Source organism: Liolophura sinensis, chromosome 3, assembly GCF_032854445.1.
Source record: "Liolophura sinensis isolate JHLJ2023 chromosome 3, CUHK_Ljap_v2, whole genome shotgun sequence".
Classification (NCBI taxonomy): domain Eukaryota; kingdom Metazoa; phylum Mollusca; class Polyplacophora; order Chitonida; family Chitonidae; genus Liolophura; species Liolophura sinensis.
In genome coordinates, this window is record NC_088297.1 from 550,169 (window position 1) to 570,988 (window position 20,820).

The 20,820-nt window shown below is 40.9% G+C and overlaps 1 protein-coding gene across 1 annotated transcript in view; it reads right to left on the reverse strand.

Annotated features, from left to right (window-relative positions):
• Positions 1 to 20,820, reverse strand: part of LOC135463920 (dyslexia-associated protein KIAA0319-like protein) — a 54,947-nt gene that overhangs the window by 30,236 nt on the left and 3,891 nt on the right. The window contains exons 3-7 of the mRNA XM_064741385.1: positions 10,230 to 10,529; positions 7,809 to 8,012; positions 7,471 to 7,620; positions 6,525 to 6,565; positions 1,834 to 1,915 (exon numbers count right to left, since the gene is read on the reverse strand). Of these exons, the coding sequence (XP_064597455.1) occupies positions 1,834 to 1,915; positions 6,525 to 6,565; positions 7,471 to 7,620; positions 7,809 to 8,012; positions 10,230 to 10,529 (777 nt within the window). The remainder of the gene's footprint in view (positions 1 to 1,833; positions 1,916 to 6,524; positions 6,566 to 7,470; positions 7,621 to 7,808; positions 8,013 to 10,229; positions 10,530 to 20,820) is intronic.

Sequence of the window (20,820 nt, forward strand, 5' to 3'; positions counted from 1 at the left end):
GTCACTTTGAATTCAAGTCCAGCTCATGCTGGCTTCCTCTCCAGGCGTACATGGGGAGATCTGCCAACAACCTGAGGATGGTCGTGGGTTTCCCCCGGGCTCTGCCCGGTTTCCACCCACCACAATGCTGGCCGCCGTCGAATAATTGAAATATTCTTGAGCGCGGCGTAAAACAGCAAACAAATAAATAAATTATTAAAATAACATTTTAGCATTTTAATCTCATGTCACCACAGTTTTTCCTTGAAGTAGATTGTTGTTTTTTTGTTTTCTTTCTCCCTGAATATTCGTAGAGCCAAGCTTTCCCCGGGCTCTGACCTGTTTCTTCCCACCGTAATGCTAGCCGTGATCATATATCATGTGTGAAATATTCTTTGGCACGACATAAAACATTTATGAAATCAAATCAAATCATAATGCCAAGCCAAACACACCAGAGATGATGCCCCTCCATCATGACCATGACAGTGTAATATCCCAAATGATGTAGTAATTTATCTGACTGGCGTTTATCGTTGTACTCAAAAATTTATCCATCGTTTCTATTTATATTGTCCTGTTTGTCATACTCAAGCATATTTTAACGACAACCATAAGCATGAAGATGAAACCGGGTTCAGCGGAAGCTCATGACGATTCACAGGCTGCTGGCAGACCTTCCCACATTATCTCCGGGGAAGAAAACAGCAAGCCAAAATGGCAAGTTTTGTTTTGTTTTGGGCTTCTCATGATTCACGTGAAATTTTAGTATACCGCACATGTAGTTACACGTAGTTGCACAAGTAGTTACAAGTAATTGCACATGTAGTTACAAGTAATTGCATAGGTAGTTACACGTACATGTTAGATGCAATAAAAACATAACCATTTATTTGTTTATTTACTATCTGAGGGTTCCAGGCAGATCTTCCCATGTACTTGTATAAACAGAAAGGAACCCATAGCGATCATATTGGTAAGAGGTTCTTGATTTATTTATTTATTTGATTGGTTTTTTACGACGTAATCAAGAATATTTCACTTATATGACGGAAGCCAGCATTATGGAGGGAGAAAACTGGGCAGAGCCCGGGGAAACCCACGACCATCTGCAGGTTGCTGCCAGACCTAATGGGTTCTTGAGTCACAGTGGTGTGTTAGTTTGCATTGTTGTAAAATTGAGTACACGTCCTGATCTAATGGTGTTGTAAAGTCAACTACAAGTACTGATCTAGTGGTGTTGTAAAGTTGAGTACAAGTACTGATCTATTGGTGCTGTAAAGTCAACTACAAGTACTGATCTAGTGGTGTTGTAAAGTTGCGTACAAGTACTGATCTATTACTGTTGTAAAGTCAACTACAAGTACTGATCTAGTAGTGTTGTAAAGTTGAGTACAAGTACTGAACTAGTGGCGTTGTAAAGTCAAGTACAAGTACTGAACTAGTAGTGTTGTAAAGTCAAGTACAAGTACTGAACTAGTAGTGTTGTAAAGTTAAGTACAAGTACTGAACTAGTAGTGTTGTAAAGTCAAGTACAAGTACTGAACTAGTGGCGTTGTAAAGTCGAGTACAAGTACTGATCTAGTGGTGTTGTAAAGTCAAGTACAAGTACTGATCTGGCGGTGTTGTAAAGTTGAGTACAAGTACTGATCTATTGGTGTTGTAAAGTCAATTACAAGTACTGATCTAGTAGTGTTGTAAAGTTGAGTACAAGTACTGAACTAGTAGTGTTGTAAAGTCAAGTACAAGTACTGAACTAGTGGCGTTGTAAAGTCGAGTACAAGTACTGATCTAGTAGTGATCAAACTTTCATAAACAGGTTACCAATAATCATAAACTGAATGAAGTGCTTACCTGGTGGAGATGTTGTTGTTTTTGTGGCTGTTGTTGTTGTTGTTGATGTTGTTTTCGTATTATCTTTCTTTTCAGGTGGTGTCTGCAAATGAAAACATATAAACAACAATAAACAACTGTAACTGATCAAGTTGGGAATGTTCCAATCAATACGAGACGCAGATGATGAAAAACGGTCAATACGAGACACAGAAGGATGACAAATGGTCAATATGAGACACAGAAAGATGACAAATGGTCAATATGAGACACAGAAAAATAACAAATGGTCAATATGAGACACAGAAAGATGACAAATGGTCAATACAAGACAAAGAAAAATGACAAAGGGTCAATACGAGACACAGAAAGATGACAAATGGAATGGTCAATATGAGACACAGAAAGATGACAAATGGTCAATACAAGACAAAGAAAAATGACAAAGGGTCAATATGAGACACAGAAAGATGACAAATGGTCAATATGAGACATAGAAAGATGACAAATAGGGGACATACAAGGCAGGAAATATCAAACCAGGCATATAAAGTTTCAGTTAGAATACAAGGATGTCCGATGTTTAACGACCAATTCTCACACCTAGCTTTGTACTGGCATTTAAGGACATATTACACCTGACTGACTAGACATGCCTTAAATACTGCACACTGGACGTGTACAGTGGAGGGTTCAGTGGGGCCACAACACCTGACTGACCAGACGCGCCTTACATACTGCATATTGGATGTGTACAGTGGAGGGTTTAGTGGGGCCACTACACCTGACAGAATAGACATGCCTTACATACTGCACATTGGACGTGTACAGTGGAGAATTAAGTGGGGCCACTACACCTGACTGACTAGACATGCCTTACATACTGCACACTGGACGTGTACAGTGGAGGGTTTAGTGGGGCCACAACACCTGACTGACCAGACGCGCCTTACATACTGCACATTGGATGTGTGCAGTGGAGGGTTTAGTCGGGCCACTACACCTGACTGACTAGACATGCCTTACATACTGCACATTGGATGTGTACAGTGGAGAGTTCAGTGGGGCCACAACACCTGACTGACTAGACATGATTTACAAACTGCACATTGGACGTGTGCAGTGGAGGTTTCAGTGAGGCCACTACACCTGACTGACTAGACATGCCTTAAATACTGCATATTGGATGTGTACAGTGTAGGGTTCAGTGGGGCCACTACACCTGACTGACTAGACATGCCTTACAAACTGCACATTGGATGTGTACAGTGGAGGGTTTAATGGGGCCACTACACCTGACTGACTAGACATGCCTTAAATACTGCACACTGGACGTGTACAGTGGAGAATTAAGTGGGGCCACTACACCTGACTGACTAGACATACCTTAAATACTGCACACTGGACGTGTACAGTGGAGGGTTCAGTGGGGCCACTACACCTGACTGACTAGACATGCCTTAAATACTGCACACTGGACGTGTACAGTGGAGAATTAAGTGGGGCCACTACACCTGGCTGACTAGGCATGCCTTAAATACTGCACACTGGACGTGTACAGTGGAGAATTAAGTGGCGCCAATACACCTGACTGACTAGACATGCCTTAAATACTGCATACTGGACGTGTACAGTGGAGGGTTTAGTGGGGCCACTACACCTGACTGACTAGACATGCCTTAAATACTGCACATTGGATGTGTACAGTGGAGAATTAAGTGGGGCCAATACACCTGACTGACTAGACATGCCTTACATACTGCATATTGGATGTGTACAGTGGAGGTTTCAGTGGGGCCACTACGCCTGACTGACTAGACATGCCTTAAATACTGCATATTGGATGTGTACAGTGGGGGGTTCAGTGGGGCCACTACACCTGGCTGACTAGACATGCCTTACATACTGCATATTAGATGTGTACAGTGGAGGGTTTAGTGGGGCCACTACACCTGGCTGACTAGACATGCCTTACATACTGCACATTGGACGTGTACAGTGGAGAATTAAGTGGGGCCACTACACCTGACTGACTAGGCATGCCTTAAATACTGCACATTGGACGTGTACAGTGGAGGGTTCAGTGGGGGCACTACACCTGACTGACTAGACATGCCTTACATACTGCATATTGGATGTGTACAGTGGAGGGTTCAGTGGGGCCACTACACCTGACTGACTAGACATGCCTTACATACTGCACATTGGACGTGTACAGTGGAGGGTTCAGTGGGGCCACAACACCTGACTGACTAGACATGCCTTACCTACTGCACATTGGACGTGTACAGTGGAGGGTTCAGTGGGGCCACTACACCTGACTGACTAGACATGCCTTACATATTGCACACTGGACGTGTACAGTGGAGGGTTCAGTGGGGCCACTACACCTGACTGACTAGACATGCCTTACATACTGCACACTGGACGTGTACAGTGGAGGGTTCAGTGAGGCCACTACACCTGACTGACTAGGCATGCCTTAAATACTGCACACTGGACGTGTACAGTGGAGAATTAAGTGGGGCCACTACACCTGACTGACTAGACATACCTTAAATACTGCACACTGGACGTGTACAGTGGAGAATTAAGTGGGGCCACTACACCTCAATGACTAGACATGCCTTAAATACTGCACATTGGATGTGTACAGTGGAGAATTAAGTGGGGCCAATACCCCTGACTGACTAGACATGCCTTACATACTGCATATTGGATGTGTACAGTGGACGGTTCAGTGGGGCCACTACGCCTGACTGACTAGACATGCCTTACAAACTGCATATTGGATGTGTACAGTGGGGGGTTCAGCGGGGCCACTACAACTGGCTGACTAGACATGCCTTACATACTGCACATTGGATGTGTACAGTGGAGGGTTCAGTGGGGCCACTACGCCTGACTGACTAGACATGCCTTACAAACTGCATATTGGATGTGTACAGTGGAGGGTTTAGTGGGGCCACTACACCTGGCTGACTAGACATGCCTTACATACTGCACATTGGATGTGTACAGTGGAGGGTTCAGTGGGGCCACTACGCCTGACTGACTATAAATGCCTTAAATACTGCACACTGGACGTGTACAGTGGAGAATTAAGTGGGGCCACTACACCTCACTGACTAGACATGCCTTACAAATTGCACATTGGATGTGTACAGTGGAGGGATTAGTGGGGCCACAACACCTGACTGACTAGACATGCCTTACAAACTGCACACTGGACGTGTACAGTGGAGGGTTTAGTGGGGCCACAACACCTGACTGACTAGACATGCCTTACATACTGCATATTGGATGTGTACAGTGGAGGGTTCAGTGGGGCCACTACACCTGGCTGACTAGACATGCCTTACATACTGCATATAGGATGTGTACAGTGGAGGGTTCAGTGGGGCCACAACACTTGACTGACTAGACATGCCTTACATACTGCATATTGGATGTGTGCAGTGGGGGGTTTAGTGGGGCCACTACACCTGACTGACTAGACATGCCTTAAATACTGCACACTGGACGTGTACAGTGGAGAATTAAGTGGGGCCACTACACCTGACTGACTAGACATGCCTTACATACTGCATATTGGATGTGTACAGTGGAGGGTTCAGTGGGGCCACTACACCTGGCTGACTAGACATGCCTTACATACTGCATATAGGATGTGTACAGTGGAGGGTTCAGTGGGGCCACAACACTTGACTGACTAGACATGCCTTACATACTGCATATTGGATGTGTGCAGTGGGGGGTTCAGTGGGGCCACTACACCTGACTGACTAGACATGCCTTAAATACTGCACACTGGACGTGTACAGTGGAGAATTAAGTGGGGCCACTACACCTGACTGACTAGACATGCCTTAAATACTGCACACTGGACGTGTACAGTGGAGAATTAAGTGGGGCCACTACACCTCACTGACTAGACATGCCTTACATACTGCACACTGGACGTGTACAGTGGAGGGTTCAGTGAGGCCACTACACCTGACTGACTAGACATGCCTTAAATACTGCACACTGGATGTGTACAGTGGAGAATTAAGTGGGGCCACTACACCTGACTGACTAGACATGCCTTTTATACTGCACACTGGACGTGTACAGTGGAGGGTTCAGGGGGGCCACTACACCTGACTGACTAGACATGCCTTACATACTGCATATTGGATGTGTACAGTGGAGGGTTTAGTGGGGCCACTACACCTGACTGACTAGACATGCATTACATACTGCATATTGGATGTGTACAGTGGAGGGTTCAGTGGGGCCACTACACCTGACTGACTAGACATGCATTACATACTGCATATTGGATGTGTACAGTGGAGGGTTCAGTGGGGCCACTACACCTGGCTGACTAGACATGCCTTAAATACTGCACACTGGACTTTTACAGTGGAGAATTAAGTGGGGCCACTACACCTAACTGACTAGACATGTCTTACAAACTGCACATTGGACGTGTACAGTGGAGGGTTTAGTGGGGTCACTACACCTGGCTGACTAGACATGCCTTACATACTGCACATTGGACGTGTACAGTGGAGGGTTTAGTGGGGTCACTTATCAGTGCAGACAAAGCAGTGAGAAAACAAATTTATCAAAAAACAAGGATGAAGTCATATTGCCACAAGTTGGATTTGATCTTGAAGCCTTACAGGTGAAATACTACACATATAACAAGGTAAGGTTATACTCACCTGATCAGAAGACCTGGATCCTGATGTATCCACAACCTCCTCTGTACAACAACAACAACCACATGTACCAAATTATTTACGTATTTGATTATTGTTTAATGCAATACTTAGAACTGTTCCTCTTATTAATTCGAGGGGGCTTCCGTGGCACAGTTGGTTAGCGCGTTAGTGCAGGGTAATGACCCAGAAGCCTCTCACCAATGCGTCCTCGCTGTGAGTTCAAGTCCAGTTCATTCTGGCTTCCTCTCTGACCGCAAGTGGGAAGGTCTGGCAGCAACCTGCGGATGGTCGTGGATTTCCCCTGGGCACTGCCCGGTTTCCTTCCACCATAATGCTGACCGCCGTAGTATAAGTGAAATATTCTTGAGTACGGTGTAAAACATCAATCAAATAAATAAATAAATAAAATAAAATATTAATTCCATGGCTGTCAGCATTATGGGTCGAGGAGGAAAGCAGTTTTCTATATGGAATGTACAGATCTACACATCATACTGGTGATGCAAATCTTAATGTTAAACGAACACTAAGCTGTGCAAAGGCCCAAAAACAGTCAGAGCCTGTCAATCTGTTAATTGTATGTCCAAAGCTGGGTTTGAACCTACACCTTGTTTGTCCTTGAGATTGAAAAGTAAGCGCCTGTAACCACTAGACCACAGTTCGTTACATACAGCATTGCATTTAGAAACATTGACCAAGTCATAAGAGTCTAGGATTGTAGATTTCAGCATGACCGGTAACCAATCAGATGATTTTCACATCTCCTATAATCTGCAATCCTGACAAGAACGGTTGAAATTTTGAAAAATTTTCTGTTTTTGAACTGAGGTAACCTTGGACCAGTACTATAATGATACGGTAATATACACGTCTGCCATGAGACTATTGCTGTCCAATGAAAAGCAGAGTATTTTGTCTGATGTGGGACAAAAGACCAAACACCTACCAGTTTTATGACAGTGCCTGGACACTGGGTCTCTCTGGTAGCCAGTCTTACACTCGCACAATCCCTGCCGAGATTTGGACCCCTCTCTCAAGGTACACTCCTCCCCTGGTTTACACTGATCCAGTCCATATTCACACGGTAGACCCACAACTGACAATACAACAGCCAGGAAGTCTCAGTCAATACGAGTCCTTGTACACTGTTTTCTTGTTATTACTTTTTGTTCAATTTGATGACAATGCCGCATTTTGAGTAATTCTAGACCAGTGACATCTAACAAATTGCTTTTCCTTAGTGTATATAATAACACTTTGGACACATTTTCATTAATCCCATACCTTGGCATTCCTTGGTGACAGAGTTCCTAACGAAACCCTCCTGACAGGTACATCTGTACTCCATGCCTGTGTCGTCCACCTCCAGGGTGCAGTGCTCATGGGCGGGGCAGTCTGTGTCCTGGGAACAGCGGTGATTTAAGATCAGTGGTTGATCAGAGGCGCCTAAACCAGAGGCTGCAGTCCTCAGTGCGGCATCAGTCTCTTCTGTAGAAAAGTAAACAAAGTGAAAGCATGTAACTTATGTTATCCAAGTATGTAACTTCTGTTATTCAGGTATGTAACTTATGTTAACTAAGTATGTAACTTACCTTATCTAAAAATGTAACTTACGTTATCCAGGTATGTAACTTATGTTATCTTTATGTTATCCAGGTATGTAACTTATGTTATCCCTTATGTTATCCAGGAACGTACCTTGTGTTATTCAGGTATGTAACATGTTATCCAGGTGTGTAACTTATGTTATCCAGGTATATACCTTATGTTATCCCTTTTGTTACCCAGGTATGTAACTTATGTTATCTAGGTGAGTAATTTATATTATCCCTTATGTTATCCACATATGTAACTTATGTTATCACTTATGCTATTCAGGTATGTAACTTATGTTATTCAGGTATGTAACTTACGTTATCCAGGTATGTAACGTATGTTATTCAGGTATGTAACTTATGTTATCCAGGTATGTAACTTATGTTATCTAGGTGAGTAATTTATATTATCCCTTATGTTATCCACATATGTAACTTATGTTATCACTTATGCTATTCAGGTATGTAACTTATGTTATTCAGGTATGTAACTTACGTTATCCAGGTATGTAACGTATGTTATTCAGGTATGTAACTTATGTTATCCAGGTATGTAGCTTATGCTGTGCAGGTATGTAACTTCTGTTATCCAGGTATTTATTTTATTTCATTTAATTGATTCATGAATCCTTTAAGCAACAAATTCTTGGTTTTCATTTCTTAAATTAAATAGTATGGGTGTGACCTAACACAAGAAACTACACACAAGCTTCTCAGCTTTCTTTTGGGGGCATAAAAATGGTGTTTTAACATGATTAAACTCAAGTTTTCCTGAGGCTCCAGCAAAGCAAATGTTTTCCTAAGGCTCCAGCGAAGCCAATGTTTTCCTAAGGCTCCAGTGAAGCCAATGTTTTCCTAAGGCTCCAGCGAAGCCAATGTTTTCCTAAGGCTCCAGCGAAGCCAATGTTTTCCTGAGGCTCCAGCAAAGCAAATGTTTTCCTAAGGCTCCAGCGAAGCCAATGTTTTCCTAAGGCTCCAGTGAAGCCAATGTTTTCGTACGGCTTGCAGGACACATTTCCACTGCTCTTTCATCTAGTGCTGCTTCATTGAGACGACATACCAAAGGCAAGTAAGCTGCCCAAGCTATTATACTGATACGGGTCAACCAGTAGATGCATTATCCCTTTAATGCTGAATGCCTAGCGGGGAAGCTGAGGCTTCCTCATTTCACGTCTTAGTGTGACCCGACCCTGGATTGACCCTGGATCTACCGCCCCTGAAGCGGACGCTCTACCAAATGAGCCATTAGGGCTGGTCATACTCTTCGTTTTATAGTAACTTTTCATGTATCCTTTAATATCTTCAACATGAAATTTTCATGTGGTTGTATATGACTGATAGAAGTTAGCCTTATGGGTGAGGGAAACCGGAGCACAACAACCTTTAGCAAGTTACATGAACTGACAGTTTTTCGTAGATGTCCACACCCTATTGGTGGAAGACAAGCAGTCTTCAGAAATGTCAACCGTTGAACGTTAGACTCCGAAAATATGCATAGAGAGCAGGGGAATCAAAAAAATTCAAAGGCTGGGTTTGAACCTGTACATCTTTGCGTCTTTAATAGCCACTGAAAAGTAAGCGTCAATAAATCATATCAGCTCCCTTCTCCTGAGTAGAGGAAACGAGGCATACAAAACGGAGAGGAAACTACAACTGTCATTCTTCAAACTTTTCGCATGTTCTTGAGGTGTTTTACTCAAGCATGTTCTGACGGCAGAACTTCAGTTCCAAATTGAACTTGTAATTTCAAGCTAGTTACAGGAAAACTAATTCTATTTGAAGTTACATGGTCTTTTCATCAAGTTTCATCATGGTCGCCTGACCTCTTTACAAGTTTCATCTTGTAACTTCTAACTATATGTCTATTATTCACACAGATGGATAAAATGATACATTTAGTGAAACCCTGAAATTGGCCAACCAAATCAATGTAGTTTTGTCCCTGAAATCAAATTAAAAATGTGCATAAATTGCATTAAAAGTTGCTCTTTCATTTGAGAAAAGGAGGAATTAGGGCACATCTAAAAAATGTGTCGACAAGGTCAAGGATTTAAATTTTGACCTTTCAAATCACAAATGGTTTTATGACATGGTCGCCTGACCTCTTTACCTGTGGATCTAAGTTTAACGAAGTACGAGGAGGCGTATTTGGCTTCTGAGCGTTTCAGCGGGTCACATGCTCGCTGATCCGTGGAATTACAGTGGATCGTGTAGCAGATAGACTGGTGATAGAGGACAGCGTTACACCAGGACACGTCACAGCATCCCACAATGCACTTGGAGAGAGTGTCGGCTGCGGGAAGTTTGTTGAACGTCCCGGCGTTCAGCCCTGCCCAGGGAGTGGCGGATTTGGTGATAGCCTGCAGTAAGGTATCCTTGTTAGAGTGAAGACACAGATCACAGTGAATGCCTGAAACACAAACAGTTACAAGTATATACACACATTTACTTATTCATTTCATTCGTGTTTAATATCATGCCATACTTAACAATACTTCATTACAATACACAAATGGGGCCTCCGAGGCTCAGTTGGTTAGCGCGCTAGCGCAGCGTGATGATCCAGGAGTCTCTCACCAATGCGGTCGGTGTGAGTTCAAGTCCAGCTCATGCTGGCTTCCTCTCCGGCCATACGTGGGAAGGTCTTTCAGCAACCTGCGGATGGTTGTGGGTTTCCCGCAGGGCTCTGCCCGGTTTCCACCCACCATAATGGTGGCCGTCGTCGTATAAGTGAAATATTCTAGCTCCCCAACCACTTGGCCACAGAGGTCATTATGCTGGCATGACTTGTGGAAAATCATGTGATCTTTAAACGGCGGCACAAGGACAAATAATGGTTTATGACAAAAATTTAAAAAAAAAAAAAACATCTGTCATTGTGAGTCTGAACATGTAGATGATTGTCATTTCTATGTTTGTGATAATATTTATTTATTTATTTATTTATTTATTTGATTGGTGTTTTACGCCGTACTCAAGAATATTTCACTTATACGGCGGCAGTCAGCCCGGGGGAAGTTTATGATTATATATGTTTATGTAATTGATAAAACTGGTAAAAGGCAACTGGTGTCTTGTGACATGAAAATCAAACATTGTTCTATTTCTATTTCTATGTTCTATTTATTTTCTCCCTTTTTTTAATATACCGAAGGAATGCCTAAATCTGTGACACAAAGTCAATAAACCATTCGTCTAGCTAAAATTCGCCGGATGAATTTATCAAATACCATATGGGCTTAGTCTCACATACGCTCTCTAAGTCCTAAAGGTGGATCTGGTTTCTAACAGAACTGAGAGTGCCTGAACGTAAATCACTGTTCCTCTCTGTTCCTCTCAATTCCACATGTTTTCCCTTACGGACCCTCTAACACATTCATTATTTTCATCACAATAGTGTCATAAATGATGCAATCCTCAGTTAAGTTTATTTATTTACCTGAGTGACATTTTACGCCGCACTCAAGAATAATTCACTTATACGATGGCAGCCAGCATTATGGTGGGTGGAAACCGGGCAGAGCCCGGGGGAAACCCACGACCATCCGCAGGTTGCTGGCAGACCTTCCCACGTACGGCCGGAGAGGAAGCCAGCATGAGCTGGACTTGAACTCACAGCGACTGCATTGATGAGAGGTTCCTGGGTCGTGACGCTGCCCTTTCTTGAGTCTTTCTTCATACTAAGGGCATCAACATCTCATTCAGCCATAATGATTATAGTTTCCTGGAAAATGTGCATGAGCTTTAACCCATGCACTTTTTCAGCTTCCACTCAAGGAGTAGTAACTCCAGTTCTCTACATAATTCATGTTACTGTGACTGGTATGTGTGGCTATTTTATAGACGAAACTGTGTCGGAATTTTACTGACACACCCAAACTGTTTATTCAGATGTGTTAATTTCAGATACGAGAGATGTCTGAATTAATTAACATGTCTGAAAATGATTTTAGGATATATGAATGTGATTTCAAATTATCTCGAAATGATTTAAAATGGTTGCCAATAGCAACCGTTGATTTCAATAAAAGACATGTATATTACACACATGGAGATAAAAAGTAAAATACTAGTATGATAAAAAAGCTGAAGGAAAATAATTACACATGTAATTATCTTTATCAATCTACAGAATAAACATTCACATGGTACCAGTATCAAGACTGAATTTCATGAGTTTAGATTTTATATGCTGCTCTCGGTTTTAAAACAAGTACCAGTATGTAAACATTTACACACAGATGGGGTTATATGTACCTTATTTCTTCTAATTTTTGGGAACCTGGTCTGCTCTTTTTAGCCAATATACATTAACTTAGCAAGAAAATTTATTTTCTTTCTTCTCACATGGTTAGGCCGGGATACGGACAAAAGTCCTCCTGTTACTGGAAGGGTGGACAAAAATGGGGGGGGGGGGGGTCACGGATGAAGCTGCAGGATGAAGTGTGGAGCTATGAAATAAAATGTGGTGAAAACACGTTGCAGGGATTAATATATTGGTGAAACACAGCAGCCACTAAGTAACCGTATTAAACAACATCTAAACCAGCATCTAGTGGCTATGACTCTGCTGTGTTCCAACATATATGTAATTCAGGTCACGGTTTTATTGGGGGACAACGTAAATATTTTATCCGAACAGCCCATTGGTTTGATAGAGGGGTTAAGGAAGCCATTTTCGTAAAGGTTAAAAATCCCACTCTCAACCACAATGGAGGACTCCAGATTTAAACCTATCACACACCTGGGACACAGTGTTGAAAAAATGTTAATTAACTTGTGCAAATGTACCTCAACATGGTAAAATTTGTTCACTCATGTAAAACTGTATCTACTTAAATTCGGTCACCATATACCAGCTCCTGTTGTCTGTTTTTAAATTGTATAGACCCAATGTATACATCAACCATGAATTTGAGATGTCTTCACCATGAAACTTGTACATACTGTTTTGTTAACTTTGTTTTTTGTATGTAAGTTCAATATAAATAGGGATTCTTTTTGTTTAACACCTTACTCTGTTGAAGGCGTTAGGTTGTCACTGCAACGTCAGTAAATAATATAAAATAATTGTTCAGTAGAACGGTTTTATAGTGTTATCTTTTATACAGCATATTAAATCCAAAGGTTGATAAAAGGAGCAGCAAAGAACACAAAACTGATGCTTTATTTTGTATAACCAGGTAAATTATTTCTGTTTTAAAATGCATATACTTTAATTTCACTTCAACAACAACATGGTTATCAGCTTTAATTTGCCGACCTTGGAAATGATGAGTACAATAAAATGGTTATACCGTCATTAAACACGATCATCACGTCAGAACAAAACAGTCAGTTTTGAGTGAAATGAGGACAAAATGGTTGTCTTAACTTTCCACTACAAATAAATAAGCAGGAACTGCCCCCGTGTCTGCCGGAGCAAACCCCGTCGCCGGACAAGCCTATCCGGTAATATACCTCAGGCACGTCTGCCGGAGCAACCCGTCGACGGACAAGCCTGTCCAGTAATATACCTCAGACGCGTCTACCAGAGCAAACCCGTCCACAAGACAAGCCTGTCCCAGTAATATACCTCAGACGCGTCTACCAGAGCAAACTCGTCACTAGACAAGCTGCAATGTAATATACCTCAGACGCGTCTGCCAGAGCAAACAAGTCACTAGAACAAGCCTGTCCAGTAATATACCTCAGACGCGTCTACCAGAGCAAACTCGTCACAAGACAAGCCTGCAATGTAATATACCTCAGACACGTCTGCCAGAGCAAACCCGTCACTAGACAAGCTGTCCGGTAATATACCTCAGACACGTCTGCCAGAGCAAACCCGTCACTAGACAAGCCTGTCCGGTAATATACCTCAGACACGTCTGCCAGAGCAAACTCGTCACTAGACAAGCTGTCCGGTTTTATACCTCAGACGCGTCTGCCGGAGCAAACCCGTCACTAGACTGAACCAGACACAAGAGTTTACTCTAAGAGCACTTTATATTCCATCACAGGGCCCTCTGCATATGTTTTTTCAATACCACTAGAAAATGTCCCAAAAAAGGGAACTGTCATTGTGCAAATACATGTACGTGTACATGCTGATACTGGTGAATAAAAGTTGTTCAAGCACAAATCTATGCTACATATATAAAGCCAAGTTCATGGGAACATCTGGTGTGTGACTGAGGTAAGATGTACATGTACTGTACAATGATCCTGAAAACCATGAGCCGGAGTACTGCAGGCATGACATCTTCAAAAGTACATTTGTTTACATTTGTCCAGATATTCTGAACTGGGCTGGATTGTTTATTACTTGCATGTAAATGTCCGCAGATATTCACTATAACAATAAACAGCAGATTGGCTGGACTTACATCAGGTACGTGTAAACTTAAAGGAGAATTAGAGTGCAGAAATTGCAGTGCTGGTCAAAAACTGCAGTAGAAAAAAAAAAAAAGAAAGTTTTATCACTGTTCGTACGACAACACACAAAAAGAGCACTACAGTAGATGTCATAAAAGGGGATCAACCTTGTAGACACATAAACATGCGTGTATATTTACAATTTAGGGCTAATTCATGACAAAAAATCTGATGAACAGTTTTACAGCAAAATAACCTGTAAATGTAAGGTGTTTGCATGGGAAGGAGTTTCAGCAAAATAACCTGTAAATGTAAGGTGTTTGCATGGGAAGGAGTTTCAGCAAAATAACCTGTAAATGTAAGGTGTTTGCATGGGAAGGAGTTACAGCAAAATAACCTGTAAATGTAAGGTGTTTGCATGGGAAGGAGTTTCAATCAGCCACATGCGGGTGGTTGTGTGTTTCCCCCCCGGGCTCTGCCCAGTTTCCTCCCACCATAATGCTGGCTGCTGTCATATACATGTACATGTGAAATATTGTTGAGTATGGTGTAAAACACAACTCAGTATACTCAACATCTAAACAATCTTGAGTACGGTGTAAAACACCATTTAGTATACTCAATACATAAACAATCTTGAGTATGGTATAAAAACACCACTCCAAAGCTGTTTCTGCAATCACCTTTTGCAATGTCTTGCCCCTACTCACAGATCCTAATTTCTCACCTTTTGCAATGTCTTGCCCCTACTCAGACATCCTCATTTCTCACCTTTTGCAATGTCTTGCCCTTCTTGCCCCTACTCACAGATCCTAATTTTTCACCTTTGCAATGTCTTGCCCCTACTCACACATCCTCATTCCTCACCTTTTGCAATGTCTTACCCCTACTCACACATCCTAATTTCTCACCTTTTGCAATGTCTTGCCCCTACTCACAGATCCTCATTTCTCACCTTTTGCAATGTCTTGCCCCTTCTTGCCCCTACTCACAGATCTAATTTCTCACCTTTTGCAATGTCTTGCCCCTACCCACACATCCTCATTTCTCACCTTTTCCTATACCTTGCCCCTACTCACATATCACCGATATAAGCCATAGCTGCTCTGCAATCACCTCGTAATTTCTCAACTTTCAGACTGTGTGTGATTTATGCAAAGTTTTAATTTGATTTCAGAAAACTGACGTACACTAGCTGAGTTGTCCAACTTCACGGCTACACAGAGAGTATAACTTCACAGAACACATACCTAATATATACCAGTACAACACGGAACAATTCCCTTTGAATATTCATGAATCAACCTCTTGCACACATGCCAAAACATAGAAGAATTACCGTCCTGTAATCTCATTTCTCTCATGTGATTTATGAGCAACTCAAATCATGCAAATATTGATTTGCACTTTTTTGCCAGTTCAGTAGAACACATACATATGCTATATATACTTTACTTACCTGGTAAATCTTTCAAACTGTATATATATATATACACACACATTATGTGGATGCACTCATTTTGTACAGGTAACATTACAGGGGCCCTTGACTGCATGGACTTACTTTACTCCAAAGTATATTACTATCTACATATATACATGCAATTTTCGTACACTTTCAAGCATGTGAACAGAAATCAATGTGTACTGAAGGAAATTCCTAACTGGATGCTGGAAAGTCTGCTTTTGTCCTCAATGAATCAATGAATATTTCAATTCATGTCACTTTTAAATATTTTACATGATACAATACATGTAGCTTATCCATTAAGCGGACACAGGTAATAATATGAGATCACTCAAGCATGTCACATGTAGACATGTAGACTAATAATTGACATGCAAGTACCCGTGACTTAGAACTTGGAGTCATTGGGCAGACAAAAGCCATTTGCTTCTTCTTGTTCTCAACAAATACTTTCTGTTAATTGGAACTACATGTATATGAGAGAACTGGACAAAATTGTAATTTAGAGGAATGAAAGGAGATACATGCGAGGCTGGATATTTTCTACAGCGCCATTATACACCTGTAAGCGCACGTTGTAGGCTGCACATGCACTTCAATGCATTAAAGGAGGAGAAAACTTTTAAAAAATGGCACTAATGACACTGGAAAGAGCACATGTTTTTCTATCTGATGGTGACGGCTGCATAATTTTGCCATTTTTCCTCGCCATACACGTAAATCCTGAATACGGCAAAGCTGGCATAAATCGCTAAGTCCATCGCGTCTTCCATCTTTAACACCCCGTAATTTGTGCTGGGGGGTGTGGTTGCCCCTCAGCCAATGAGATTCGCTAAAACTGCCGGCTTGTTCGTGTAACTCGGAACCTACATCCATCATTCCGGTTACCCGATCCTCAAGTGGAAAACGAACTGTACTGTTCTCTATATTCTGTGAAGAAGAGTTCCACCAGAATGTACGAACTGTACTTCTGCACTTTCCTATGGCAATTCTCGTCTTAACACAGAAGACTTCAGGACAAGTTCTTAGGCAAGATGGAGTCGCCCACAGCGGATTCTGGTGCTGACTTTATTTATAATTTATCAACTTGAGGTACATATTAGAATTTTCTTTATGGCATGCACCTGCAAGGAAATGCATACTCGTCTCAATGGTATTTGATTGATATTTAAATTTTCTTCTCCTTTAAGTCTTTTAAGCAAAAACCAAATGTTAGACCCAGGTTCCCGTGAATTCCGCCCTTAGTAACTCAAGCATGTAGTTCGTTACTTTACACATATTTCAGAAGGCATGAACAGAAGAGGTATGTAGTTTCGAACGCTATGGAAAACTTATAATGCTTACTTATGCATCCTTCACGCTCGTCTTTTCCATCTTCAATGGTATTTGACTGATATTTAAATTTTCTTCTCCTTTAATGTATCCACATGAACACAAATACTCATCTTCATTTCATTTACTTGTAATACATTTGTTCGTTATTTTGTTTTTTTTTTTTTTAAATCAATCTGTGAACATAAAATCAAGTGTCTTGTGGAAAACCTTCATGAAATCCATTGTCTATAGCATTACTGTATATGACACATTCATCTACAATATTTCACTGTGTTGATGTTGTACATTTATACACAATTTATTTTTGCCCCAACTTAGCAGTCAAAATGATGAAATACTGTACCTGTCCCAAATATGTCTTATACACTTGTACATGTGTAAACTGTGTATGTATCCGCAGAATATGGCTGCACCTGCACATGTGTAAACTGTACATGTATCCGCAGATTAGGGCTGCACCTGTACATGTGTAAACTGTATATGTATCCGCAGATTAGACAATGCAAGTGTAAACCATCAACCTTAACCAGGCACATGTTAATGTACCTGACAAACTAAGGATTTAAAGCTGCAGCCAAATTACATATAGCAAGATTTGAACCCTTAACCTCATAGACATTGGTCATCCAATCTCATTACCAGCAGCAATCCAGGGCTTACTTTCACTAAACTTTGTACATTAAGTTTTCATAACTTTTCTTGTAAATCTTTGACACGTTTGACAAAAAAGTTATGAGATACACGTCTTGCGAAGTGAAAGTGAAAGTGATCCAGGGTTTCATTATAAAAACCATCTCAGCCATCGAAGTCATCTTTTATTGTCAAGTTGAATTTAACACATACTAGAGCTTTAATTTTTACATTTATTTTATAGGTCACCACCATTCACATGGGGCATCACCTGACAGGTTGTCTCTCCCTCTGCCACCAACACCACCCCCACTCCTCACCCCCCCCACCACGCTCCAATAACTGTCGTTACCCAAAGTGACATACCACACCATCAGTGATTTGGTCTGTATGCACAAATATCACATGTTTACATGTGCACACCGGTATCATTTGCATGCAGCAATGTATAAAATGCCAGCAGCTGACACATAGCTCTTGTCTGCACCAATAAATCTGATATTCATTTCAAACTATGGCTAGCCATTTTAGAATATTTTTTCTGAACACAAGCAGGTGTATATGTACACACAGTGTCATATGATGTACACATGTACACATACTTGACCTTTTACTGTTCTTACATGTATGTCAATGATGGAGACATTATGCACTTCAAAAGGACTCTTCCAAAAAAAAAAAAAAAAATTCAAAAAAAATTTTGCATTTGGCTGTTTGGACATATGTGAAACACTATTTTGTACGGTCAAACAGATTACCTGTTAAAGAATTCATCACCTGCAATTTGACGATACTTATCAATTCTCAAGCTTCAACTGGCCTACAGTTCTGCTCTAAATCATCTAAACAATTATTGGTAATACTTGTACGTAGTTTTTTTAGTCACAGGATGTACAAAATGATACTTTTACAACATGTGCCCCATCACACAAGTACAGAACTAACGGTATACATGTACAACATGTATCTGGAACAGATGTGGGTAGGAACGTTGGCGTAGGAAGGGTGTTATATCACAGGAAGATGTTCACATCATACGCCAATCATACAGCCAAGATGGGTGTACTATTCTCGCAGCATGGGCGTAAGATGGGCGTAAGATCCCACCATCATTCGCGTAGGGTTTTACGACTTACACTAACATTCACATTCAAACCCATCGAACTTATAACAAATGTCGCGTTATTTGACACCGACATTGCTTGTTCTCTCTGAATAAAAAAAAATATTCACAAACGGTCTCGTTCCCGGCATGGTTACTAATTCACACATAATCATGATCATACACAAATCCAGTTCTTAATGTTTCCGCAATTATTCGGTAAATGCAAAACCATAGCCTTCATGTACAATACACGAATTTCTTCAATGCAAAAGTCAATTTAAGTACTAAATATAGTGTATAGTTATAACAGAACTTATACCTAATAATTTAGACACCACAAACGGCTAATTTATAATAATTGCACAGCTTTTGGCAAGAGCTGACATCATCTCTGGTTGTCCAGGAATGCTGTTAGGATTTTACATCTCCACTGACACTAATAAATTTCACTGAGAAGTTGGCAAATCCTGTGACTGTATCAAGTACAAGTGTATATATACATGTAGGTGAACAAAACAATTTATGTATCCATGATTTCTACACGAATACAGGTACATTACACTGGGCACTCTAAATACTGTACATGTATCATCTGGTTTACATCACAACGCCTTTACCTGATTTGTGTTTAATAACATAGCACAATCAAGATGGTCTTTTCTCCCATACATCTACATTTACATCTACATACAATGACAATGACACGAGACGACTGGCGTATAAACGCACTCAGTTCCACCATGCCAAAAACCACCTGCAACTGAATAATGGTGTTTGAAGTCTCAAGAGAGACAAAATTAACGGCAGTACGGAAGGCATGCTATCCTAACTGTTTAAATCTGGTTGGCACAACACTGTTGTGCCACTCATCAACATGAGAACAGCTTAACATGCTTCTGTCTACCCTCTTTGTATTACATTATGTACCGCCTACATGTAGCTTGTTAACTGACTTAGTGATATATATGGTCAACACATGAAATATGCATATTTCAAGCAAATATTGATCCCAGTGTGTTAGAATAATGTGGTTATGGGGAAGGCAAGTTAAATGTCAAGTTGTCAACCATAAAACTACGTGCAAATATATGTGCTAATTAGCATTCCAAGTAAAGTGTTTGACCTTTACATAGCCACATGTGAAGCAGTCTTATGTTAAAATGTGCTGAGCGTGGAAGGGAACGCTGTGAGAACACACACAAATTACTGTATTACTGTTATTATTAAACTGTTCTGCATGTTTGAAAGATGTTTGATCATGTATATTCTGAAAACATTAATCTGAAGAGACTGATAAAATCATCATTTTTGTGACATGAAATTGGCCAGATCTACTGATGTAGTTTTGTCTCCAAAATCAAATTCAAAAGGTTAACAATTTAACTTTAACTGTTTTACTTACCAATTTCATGTTTAAGACTGAGTGAATGAATGCTTGGGGTTTAACATCGTACTTAACAATTTCATGTTGAAGACTGAATGAATGCATGCTTGGGGTTTAACATCGTACTTAACAATTTCATGTTGAAGACTGAATGAATGCATGCTTGGGGTTTAACATCGTACTTAACAATTTCATGTTGAAGACTGAATGAATGCATGCATGGGGTTTAACATTGTACTTAACAATGTCATGTTGAAAACTGAATGAATGCATGCTTGGGGTTTAACATCGTACTTAATTTCATGTTGAAAACTGAATAAATGCATGCTTGGGGTTTAACATCGTACTTAACAATTTCATGTTGAAGACTGAATGAATGTATACTTGGGATTTAACATCGTACTTAACAATTTCATGTTGAA